At 36.8% G+C, this 11,901-nt stretch overlaps 1 protein-coding gene across 1 annotated transcript; it reads left to right on the top strand.

Annotated features, from left to right (window-relative positions):
- Window positions 1–8,070: 8,070 nt before the first annotated feature.
- marcksa (myristoylated alanine-rich protein kinase C substrate a) lies at window positions 8,071–11,565 on the top strand. The gene is made up of 2 exons (XM_058754822.1): window positions 8,071–8,445; window positions 9,761–11,565. Exons 1-2 carry the CDS (start codon window positions 8,350–8,352, stop codon window positions 10,373–10,375), a joined length of 711 nt encoding a protein of 236 aa, XP_058610805.1. The 5' UTR covers window positions 8,071–8,349; the 3' UTR covers window positions 10,376–11,565.
- Window positions 11,566–11,901: the final 336 nt, after the last annotated feature.

Below are 11,901 nucleotides of genomic sequence, written 5' to 3'. Positions count from 1 at the left end.
ATTCTATCAAATACCAACAGATAAAAAAATAAAAAAATGACTGACTCTGTTAGAAATCTTATAATGGGCCATGTTTGGATAATCCAAACACAAACCTCAAAAACAACACAAAAATGGGTCACTGAGCACAAAACCAAGCTTCTGCTGGCCATTCCAGTCCTCTGACCTGAACCCTGTAGAACATGAGTGAACTGAAGAGAAGAAGCAGCAACATGGAGCTGTGAATCTAAAGGGTCTGGAGTGATTCTGGATGAAGGAATTGTCTCTGGTCTCGTCAGGTGTTCTTTAACCTCATCAGGCATTATAGGAGAAAACTCCTATACTATTTTGGCAAATGGAGGTTTCAAAAATTATTGAATAAAAGGGTACCATTAATTGTGTCCAATGTGTATTAGAGAAAAACATTTATTTCATAATGATATTTCCCCCCATTTTAAATTTAAATTTTAAATTCTCCAATAAAAGGTTAGATTTTTGTGAATTTTTTTTAAACAATAGATCAAAAGGATTAACAATGCATATTTATTACCAAGGGTGCCAACAATTCTGACCACGTGTATATATATATATATATATATATATATATGTATGAAGAGCTCAGATATAAAAGCCTCTAAGTGCCATCTGAAATTTTCTTGTAAAATTGGCATTTTTCTCAGGCTCCTATGTTTATCTTTAGTTATTTAAAGAAAAATTATAACTGCACACTCACAGTTTTTTACAATAATTTTTGCACTAATAACAGAACCTTCATGTCATTTTTCAAAACTCTAGACACAAAACTCAAAACTTTATTTGTAACACAGGCTATCCAATGGTCAAAACTTTGCATATTGTGTTCATATCGTTAAAGAAGCCTTGCATTAGAAGCATTGGTTCAAAAAACTAATTTATTATGAAATATCATAGGAACATTACTTTAGATCACCCACACACAAGATACCCATAGTTTCACTGTTTAGTTGTTAGTACAATCATTAAATATAGTTGTTCAAAACACATGATGCAGCTTTCATTATGGTTATACACATTCCTGCATCATTGTAATAGACTAGAGAGAAAAGTACAGACATTAAACAATTGAAAATTATGGATGAAATAATCAACTCACAACAGGTTAAAAAAAAAAAACTTTAAATAAGAAAGAAAGAAAAAAAGATTAGAAAAGTCAGTTCCTCGCTGCTCTTATATGTTTTTTTCAACCCTGTCTTGTGGGTTTGGCCACAGATTCTCATCCACATCATAATGGATGTGTTTTCATTAGTTACAGTTTTTTTCAATTGTTTACACGCAGTTTTGAAAACCGGGTTCTTTTTTTAAAAATATAATCACAATTATCCAAACACCACACTCAATTTGCATAATTCCTAGATTGTTTGCAAAATGACACACTTCAATCAAAACATATACACATATTTGTGAAAATGCTATTAGTTTTCATTTAACCAACACAGTCTTCAATGATCAGACGCTATTGCAGCCAGTTTCACACTGCTGTGATGAATAAAAAACACATTTGTAAAAAAACTAATTTTACGAAATAGCATGTGCTAGATTTTTGGCCAGACATTGTTATGTAAGGGATCATTTAGATGAGAAAAAAAATAGTGACAAACCCACAACATTCTTCATGAGATAAAGGGAGAATGTACACAAATAGGCCTACTATAAACTTACCAAGCACTGCACAACACTGATGCTGCAGACTGAATATTTCAAGTATTTATTTCAATACTTACAGTATTTCTTACCATAATCAGTTACAGTAATCAACCAACAATGAAATCAATGAAACAAATAAAAATTACTGCATGAAAAATTACTTCACTTTGACTCTGAAGAAAAACTACTGTAAAAGCAACAAGAATACTGTAACTATTCATCATCTCTCCGTCTGGTTGGATCAGGCCATAAGATTTCATCCACATCACAGGCTATGTCTTCATTGGCAAGGCACCGTTGGAAGAATCGCCTCGTGTGACGAATCCACCCCTGCACAGAAGCTGCTTCAATAAGATCACAGGCCTGCTCCATGGCCTGAATGAGGGGCAAACGGTCATAGGGCCGCAGGTCGTATACCTTCCACCGCCATGCTGAAAAAAACTCTTCTATTGGATTCAGGAAGGGGGAGTATGGGGGAAGGTATAAGACTTCAAATTCAGGGTGCTCATGGAACCAATTCTGGACCAGAGCAGCCCGATGGAATGAGACATTGTCCCAAACTACAATGTACCGCATCTGGTCCACTTGGTGTAATGCTGTGACAATCTCGTGCAATCTGTGAAGAAATGCAAGTATTAGATTTGCATTATAGGGTCCCAGATTTGCATGGTGGTGGAGGACCCCATTTTGTGTAATAGCAGCGCAAAGGGTGATGTTACCCCCTCGCTGCCCTGTGTCCAATTACATTTCTCCCTCTTCTTCTTATTTTCGCAAGGTTAAATCCAGCCTCATCCACATATATAAATTCATGTTGAATTTCTGCAGCATCCATTTGCAAGACTCTCTGAAACACAGATTAGACAAAAGGATGTTAGCAATTGAAAAAACTGCAATAGCAAGTATTGGACCTTAAAATGAAGTGTGACCGATATTTTTAATAATTCAAGCCCCTTTCAGGGAATCTCTACTTAACCATCAGTCTCACACTCATACACAATGGTTGTCTTTCATTGTATTCATGTTTGTAGTTTTGAACGGAATCAGCCGAATTAGTTGAGTGTGCATTAATAGTAAATCTTTAATAGTAAATATGCTTTGAGAAATGCTTATTCTTATCTCACATACTATTTGGATGGAAAGTATGCACACTGGGACGCAGGGTGGTACTCCACTGAACAAAGAAAACTTTATGTATAGTCACCTTCTGACACACTGAGAACATTTCAGATGGTTGAGGTGCCCTCTAGAGGCACAAATGACTTTTTGTAAATTGAGAGATTACATGGGGGGTATGGGTAATGAGGGCCTGCGATTTGTCTCAGTTCTCAGGACAAATATAGTTAAGGTTCTGTTTTTAGGGTTTGAATGGTAACTGCCAAGTTTTTTCTCTTACTCTCTCTCTTCCGTCTTACCTAAATCTTTAAAAATATTATTTCAACTTATGTACTTCCACCTGTCCAGGAGATATATCATGGCAGCTTATTTGAATGATTTGAACATTTACTCAGTTAACTCAAGACCAAAAGGAAAGTTTAGAAGAGTCAATTGACCTGCAAAATATTTTTGACTTTATTAATGTAAAGCAAAATGGCAAAACCCTGACATTGGCAAGCTCCAAAATTACTTTCATATAAATATCAGTTGTCACTCTAGTTCTTCAAATACTATGTTTGTCAGATGATATATAATGTTTAGCTTAATGATCAAAGCTCTGTAGTTTTTATTGTGGGTGTGTAAGAATAAGTTGCTTCAGTCCATTAAACGCTCACCTTAAAATGTGACTAACAATATGAAAGTTATTCTTATGTGTACTTCATAAAAATCAAGGTGGACATTTTTAGAATGATACTAAAAGGCATTACTAAAAGCATTAAAAAATATATGAACTATCTGTCAGATGAAAGAATGTATGAGATTGTGTGCAACAGATTTTTCAGCAAAGTTTTGTTCATGCTGATTTTACAGAGGCCTTAGACATGTATCAATAATAATGTTTTATAGGGTTAATTTCATCATATTTACATTTCATGCAATTTACCTGAATATTCAGCTTTGTGTTAGTCACTCACAATATTCTGGTTCCCCCAAGAAACTTTGTGTTTGTTTACAACGAATGTAAATGTTTTGTACGCAAATGCAAAGTTACTCAGGGGAAAACAAAACTTTTGTATTCTTTTCCATCAACCTGTCTTTAAGCACTCCATTTTATGGACCATATACAACACAGCCAACAAATCTAATGGGAGATGCATTTTTAAGGATGACTGAGCTTTTGATGTTCAATGATAATACTGAATAATGTCAATAATAAAGAATGAATGAATGAACCCTTCAACCTATCACTGTCCTTGATATTATTTTTTTTAACCCATTTTGGTGCAATTTTCACATTTTGGCCATTGAGCTTCAGTTTCAGCCTGTGTTACAGTTTTTCTCAATTGCTTAAACACATTTGTCCACTCAGATATCACATTTTCAAAACAATTAGCACACAGGCTGAAACTAACGCTCAATGGCCAAAATGACTTATTTTGTTTGCAAAATGCTCCAACACTCAAAAACATTACAATTTTTTAAAATAGCTTAGACACTAAAAGTGATACTTGAGGCCCACTAAGTGAAACCATTCACTCATATACCTAATCTTAGACCAAGTCTGCAAACCTACAAGCACATTACATGCTTTAAACTCAGTTTGATATTGTAAAACAAACTTTTCGCAAAACTCTAAACACAGTTCTTTACATTACACACATCATTCGAAACTAACAGCTCTTTTGTTTAATTTTGTTTGATTTTGTTTAATTTGGGAAACACTGCCATTTTAATGCCACACTCATTTACTGATGACCTAAACACAGTGATCATGTGTGAAAACACTTATACATAATTTGTTCACATTTTTTGTCTTAAAACATTTTTTTTCTGGTGAAAGATCTAACATGCCTAGTAGGCCTACTGCATAACAAACCTTGTTACAGTTTTTTACGATTGCTTACACACTAAAATAACACAGTGAAACCTGAGCAAAGAGCAAAACCTCAGCCCAAATCAGCACAACTATAAGCATGTTCTCAGCCTCACACTTTTTGCAAAACACTACACACATTGTTTTGCAAGACACTAAACACACTTCTCTACATTAGACACAGAAATCTAACATGATGTCACTTCTTTGCCATTTTAAGGCACTGCTTTCCAAAATACTACATATGAACCGATTTATCAAACACGGCTATCAGGTGTGCAGACACTTGTGTGCTTAACTGTAAACTCAATAATCAAGGTGTAAGCACTTTAAAAAGGCAACAGGTGAATTTTTGTCTTCAACAAAAATGAAAGGCAATGGTGCAGGAAGAGAAAGAGGAATAGGGAGAAACATCTTTGGCCACAGAGCTATTTTGAATGTCCCGGGTCAACGTGGTGGTAACATCACAATATATGCTGCAATTACGCAGAATGGGGTCCTCATGTCAAAATAGCTCCTTACAACACAGAACACATACTCACGTTTTTAGACAGACAAAGTATTGGACAGACTAGGTATCTGGTTCCATTATTCCAGTACCTTCCACAACACTCTCCCTTCCTTTCCTTTTTCCCTTCTGCATGGCAGTCGCTTTATGACCTCTGACCCTATGTTATACCCCTCATTCAAGCTATGGAGAAGGCCTGTGACCTAATAGATGCAGAGTCTGTGTAAGGATGGATTCGCCATTCGAAAAGATTCTGGACGTTGCCTGTGATATGGATGAAGTGGCCATATCCATCTATACGAAGAGATGATGCTACACTGTAAAAAAAAAAAAACCAGAACCCAACCCAACAGAATCCAACTGTATGTACCATGCGTGTGCCATACGGTACCAAAACTGGGTTTTGTTAAATTATGGTAAAGTTTTGAATGAAGTGTTTCATTTTGCAAAAGATCTGAGATGTTCTGATGTGTGTGTGGATGTGTGATTTGTGTGCAGTGTTTTGACAAAATTAGCTTTGTTTTTAAAATTGTGCCTAAGCAATCGTAAAAAACTGTAAACCTTGTTTAAAAAGTCTTAGATAGTTGTCACATAGTTAATTCATATAGCGACTGGTTCAGCAGTGCAAGTGGCACCAAATCAGAATCAGTTGTGTTTGACGAGCTGCAGTAACATGTGAGTCGAAAATTACCTGTGAAATTTCAACCTAGTTACATGCATTTCTCTTTCTCTCTAATGCTGTCTTTATTTCTCTCTAGCCCTGTCTGAGGCATCACCATGGAAACCACTCCCGGTTCTTCTCTGCCCAATGGGAAAATAAATGATAGTTTGCATTCACTGCGTTGAATATACTATAAAAATCAACTATCAAGATCTCAAGTGAAGTGTTATATGCTCCATTACAGTTTTTCTCAATTGCTAAAACACATTTCTTGAAACCATTACTCATTTTCTCAAAACACAAATCCAAATCTTCAAACTAAATTCACAGAACCCCTGACTCTTCTGGCAAAATCAAACAATCACTTCAAAACCATTTCACCTCAAAATCAAGCCTTCAAACCATAAATCAGTCAATAATATACGCACTACAGATCATTCGTTAGACATTACATGAAAAAATGGAGACGCAGTGTCCAGTGCATGTACCCTAACATGGTAATCTTGCAATTCTACACAAGATTTTTCGTTATGCTTACTGTAATGCATATGTCAGCGATGTGGAGTGAATTTGGATCTTCGTTTGCTGGCGTTGGCAAGGACTAAAGTCGGCCTGTTTGGTGCCCTACCGTGGGTTTGATTTAAGGACTGCTTTGACGCTCTACAATACGGATTATAACTTTGCTTCAAGGACAACGTTGACTTCAGTTATCATCTCCATTGGACTCCTTCAGTGACTAACATAATTACAGATAAGACTGGTCTCTTTGGTTTTTGCACATATAATGCTTTCACACACAAGAACTTTATTCATAGTGTGATCGAGATGGGTCAAATTTTGATCTCAGATGAGCAAATGGTGTTTGGTTGATATTATCACTGTTGTGTTTGGTGCAAAATATGTATTACTTCTCTACTATCATTTCAATTGAAAAGAATACAAGTTCAGAAAAAGAGTTTTGTGGCTGCCTTATTTTATTAAGTAGGATAAATCATCGTTGATGTTTGGAAACTCACCCAAAAATCAGACATATAACTATCATTGGTTTAAATAATTATCTGAACAATTATATAATGCTTCCACTCTTCTTTTGCAGTCATATTTAGAAACAAGTGTGAACAATTTTGAATTATTGTGTGTAAACGATGACAGCTGTGTTGCAGTTGTGCTTAACTTTAGCTTTCTTGTGTTTGGGGTTTTGCATCACAAGTGTGTGAGAATGTGTTTAGAGTTTTGCAAAAAGAGTGCATGAGATCTGCAAACAGTGTCTAAACTGCCTGAACTTGTTTAAGGTTTTGCAGAGAGAGTGATTTATTTGACAAATTGGTTTAGGCTATTGAAAATTTGGCTTAGAGAATGGGGTTTAGTGTCTTAGCAAATGTGAAAAACTATAACATGCCATTTAAACTGGTGAAAAAGGTTTGTTATTTAGCATTCAACTACATTGAATTGTGTGTGATTGACTGCCCCACCTTTTTTTTTGTTTTTTTTTTGCATGTGTTCTCGCACATGCAAATTATTTTACATGAACAACAGTGTGTGACATTACAAATGAACAAAAACAATAATTGTTGACAGAGATATCTAAACTATTTATAATGGGAGATCCAAAAAATCCATTGTTAGAAACATTCTGCACACACAAGGATGTTGTTGACTCTAAGGCCCCTTAGAGACCGTGATATAGGGCCCCGTCCACAAGTGGTTATGTTATGCACAAATTACATTATTTTGGGCAATTTAGTGATTTCTTAAATAGACGTACATTTTACTTTGTTTGTGCTGAAATATTTTCTCTTTATCTTTCTGGATTTCTGTCATTTAGAAAGTTGAAATGTGAGGCTACAGCAAGCCTACAGATGTGTGTTTTTTGAACCAATCAGTACACATTTGACAGTCACATACGTAAATGAGAGGGAAGTGGTTGTCAGATTATCCAGATACAAAAATAAATGTCTCTATACCACAAAAACTACGAGTATAAAAAAGTTGCTTCGTTATTTATGTAAAAATTAAGTTTAAGATAATTTTGATGAAAACTTATTTGTGATGCTGGGATATGCTCAACATTCCCTTCACATGACACGCGATTTGGAAAATATGAATTCTTTCAAATTATTCTGTTGAGGGTTTTAATATTTACAACAATCGGTTTCTTTCTATTGTTTGCTTGAGACTTTTAAGACACGCCCACATTCAGACGGTCGGCTGTGATTGGCTGCTTCAGATTTAAGTTGCGCCCTTGCGTGACGTCACCGCGCGGAATGCCCATTCATCGGTGCAGTTGGGCGTTGGACTCAGCATCTTATTAGTGACCAGGGAAATTTCTCCATTTTCTGAGCTGTCTACAGTGTCACGGGCACAAATTTGGGAATTAAAAAATTACTTGAACTCTCCAGAGGGTTTTTTTCTACACTTTTTCTCTCGGAGACTGGATTTGATCGCTGTTTTCAGTGCGCTCGTGAGCCAGGTGTTTTATTCTATAAGGAAGAGGCTTGTTGCTCTTTGTTCTGTATTGGGATCTGTTGAGCTCTTTGTTGGAGAGAAAGCATGGGAGCGCAATTCTCTAAGACAGCTGCAAAGGGAGAAACGGCTGCAGAAAAACCCGGAGAGGCTGCAGCTTCACCCTCCAAAGCTAACGGACAGGTAAAAGCCGGCCATTTACTGAGAGAAGTCACGTCTGTATGGTGTTTGTTAGTTATGCGCGGTTTGTTAGGCTGGAGCCCCTCTTCCAGCAACCACACAAATTAAACCATTTCTGCAGCCCAGAGAGAGCCTTTGTCGGTATTGAATTTAACTATGACCGTAAAATATGTTTAATGTTGCTCAAATGTTTATATACTGCTTTAGATTAGAAATCCAGTTTTGGCTTTGATTTTTTTTTTTTTTCGGAGAAGCCTTTGTGTAGAAATGAGTAGCGTTGGATTTTTGTTGAGAATTAAAATGATTTATCTAAACAAACCAGGAGATGTGGAGAATAATTTGGTTTGAATGAGCATTTCTGCCGTCTTGGAAATGGTCTTTCAGGGGGAAGTGGGGGTTGATTGTTAAGAGTAACAATGGCTCGCCACGCCTTTAGTCGCAGATGCTCGAGACCTGCTCGAGACGCTTCAGTATCACAATGGAACTCTTCCACTGGAGGAAACCACAGAAGAGCAATTAAAGCGGTTGCATTTATCATAACATTAAGTTGCGCCGTAATGGCCATTTGTACGGTCTGTTTTTTTGTTTTTGTTTTGTTTTTGTACAGGTGACGTACGTGATGAGGTTCAATAATTACGTGCTAATCAGTTTGCATTTGCTTTTTTTTTTGGCGCGTCGGTTTATTCCAAGCGTTTATGGACAAGCGGCGCCCACTGGTGGCTGTGGCAGTGTAATGCGCGTGCGAAGGAGCTTGTTTACCCTTTATGGTCTTTGATAATGTCATATGTGACCCTGGACCACAAAACCAGTCATAAGGGTCTTTTTTTTTTAATTGAGATTAATGCATCATCTGAAAGCTGAATAAATATGCTTTTATTGATGTGTTTTTTTTTAGAATAGGACAATATTTGGCCGAGACACAACTACTTGAAAATCTGGAATCTGAGGGTGCAAAAAAATCTAAATATTGAGAAAATCGCCTTTAAAGTTGTCCAAATTGCCAAATTCTTGGCAATGCATTTTTACTAACCAAAATGTAAGTTTTGATTTACAAAATATCTTCATGGAACATGATCTATACTTTTATCCTAATGATTTTGGCATAAAAGAAAAATCGATCTTTTTGACTCATACAATGTATTTTTGGCTATTGCTACAAATATACCCTTGCTACTTATGACTGGTTTTGTGGTCCACGGTCACTTATGGATAAAATGGAAGCAGTCCCCTTTCAGTGCATACAATTGTATTTGTCCTGTCTTGGTAGTGCTCATGTTAAGCCAGGTTTAATAATGATTGTGCCTGTGTTTTGCTTTAGGAAAATGGCCACGTGAAGGTGAACGGAGATGCATCTCCAGCGGCTGCTGAGGAGAAGGAAGAGGTTCATGCTAACGGCAGTGCAGCAGCTGAGGAGGGAGAGAAGGCTGAGGCAGCTCCAGCTGAAAAGCAGGCTGTGGAGGAAGATCCAGCAAACACAGAAGTGAGTGCAGCCACTGAAGAGGAGGCCGCGAAAGCTGAGGATGCCGCAACTCCATCCACAAGCAACGAGACGCCGAAGAAGAAGAAGAAGCGCTTCTCTTTTAAGAAGTCCTTCAAGTTGAGCGGCTTCTCTTTTAAGAAAACCAAGAAGGAGACGGGGGATGGAGATGGCGGTGAGGAGGAGGCCAAAACCGAGGGAGCTGAAGCTGTTGAAGCAGGTGTGTCAGAAGAAAAGGAGGCAGAATCCAAACCAGAGGAGAAACCAGTAGAGGAGCCCGAGGCTGCCAGTCCTGCCCCTGAGGAGTCCAAAGAGGAGGAGAAACCCGCAGAGTCCGCAGCGGTGACAGAGTCTGCTCCTTCTAAGGATGAAGCACCTGTAGCAGAGGAATCCACTCCCACTGTTCAAGAAGCAGAATCCAGTCCAGAGGTACATGCAGAGTCTGCCACAGAGTAATGTGCACCGTGCAGATCAACAGAGAAAGAGGGAAATGAAACGACAACAACAGATAATCAAGGCATATTTCCCTGTTGTACAGTGGAGTGGTCCCAGGTTGAGACATTGGAGAACTTTGTTTGCAACAAGGAAGATTTGAAAGCTTTTTAGTCTTTACTTTTTTATACATTTCCAGTCTCCCCAAATTTCACTCTGCCTTTGTGGCTATTCCTGAAGCTGCGAAAAATGGGTGGCTACATTGAATAATACAGAAAATTTTGAATTTGTCTCTCATATATTTTTTGCATCAGTATTAACTCTCTTTATTTGTTTTTGTTTTTGCATTTTTATACCAAACAATGTAAACATTTATGAAAATGTATAGACATCCCTGTGGATTGAAGGCAGCTGGGTTAGGTAGGGGTCAAAGAGGGGTGCAGGGATTGGGAATGAGGGTTTTTACATTTTGGCACCTTGATGAGGTGTTACACCACAGACTAGCATGTAGTAGTACAAAAACAGAACAACTGTTAATTCATCCACTACAGTTTTCAATACAAAAAGTGATTTTTCTTTTTTTTTTTTTTTTTTATAAATAATAATAATAACAAGCCAATTTAACTTACAATGCCAAGTTTAAAACAGCAATTTTAAAGGTCCTGGGAACTTTAGACCCTTTTTCTTTATTTTTTAGCTCTAACAGTCTGTGAATTCAGTGGAAAACAATTTGCATATGCTTCACAGTGGATTGCTGATTCGATGAGCTTATTAAAGTGTAAGTATGTATAGAAGGGGTGTTTTAACTGATTATTGTACAAATTATATCTTGATCTCAAGAAGCACATGCAGCTCTTCTATCACCAAGTCTGTTTTTGTAAGTCATCCTCAGAGCATTGGAACTTTTTTTTTTTTCTTCTTTTTTTTTTAACTCAAACCAAGCTGTGACACGTATTCCTGTTTATACTGTGGTTTTGATTACAACAGATGATGCTTTTTCAGTGGTCTTTTGACAAAATTAAGGAACCTATCAGATGCAATGTTTGTGTAGCATCTTGTCTCTTTCTTTTGTAAATATTGGAGAAGCTTTTACCTTTGACTTAGAGATTGAATGTAACTTTGCTTACAAAATTGATATTAAACTTCTCTGCTGAAGGTGTTCTAAATTTTATGTGAGCACACTAAAAGCAAAATAAATGTGAATGAAATTTGAATTGGTGTGTCTCTGTCTTACATTTTGCACGAAATGAGTGGACATTATTGATTTTTTTTAATCCGCGTGTTTAAAAAAAGCTACTAAAATACATATTTTGAGCAAGTGATATCTATAGTCATCATGGAAGTTAAAAAAAAAAAAAAATTGTCTCTTTAGCACTACACCCCAAATGCAAGCAACTTTATTTATTTACAGTTTTAAGGTTTTCCTTCTGCTAACCCACACAACAGGTGGCTTTGGTGTTTGCAAACCCATGAGCTGAGAAAGTATAATAAACCAATGGTTTGGAAAAGGCTATGTACTTTCTTTAGTGCAACCACTTCCTTCAACCTTT

This window comes from Onychostoma macrolepis, chromosome 20 (genome assembly GCF_012432095.1).
Source record: "Onychostoma macrolepis isolate SWU-2019 chromosome 20, ASM1243209v1, whole genome shotgun sequence".
Lineage (NCBI taxonomy): Eukaryota > Metazoa > Chordata > Actinopteri > Cypriniformes > Cyprinidae > Onychostoma > Onychostoma macrolepis.
This window is presented reverse-complemented; position numbering and strand designations above follow the sequence as displayed.

Coding starts and splice junctions, on each gene's coding strand:
- marcksa (XM_058754822.1), top strand. CDS start 8,350: ATGGGAGCGCAATTCTCTAAGACAGCTGCAAAGGGAGAAACGGCTGCA. Junction 8,446..9,760: donor CCTCCAAAGCTAACGGACAG/GTAAAAGCCGGC, acceptor GTTTTGCTTTAG/GAAAATGGCCACGTGAAGGT.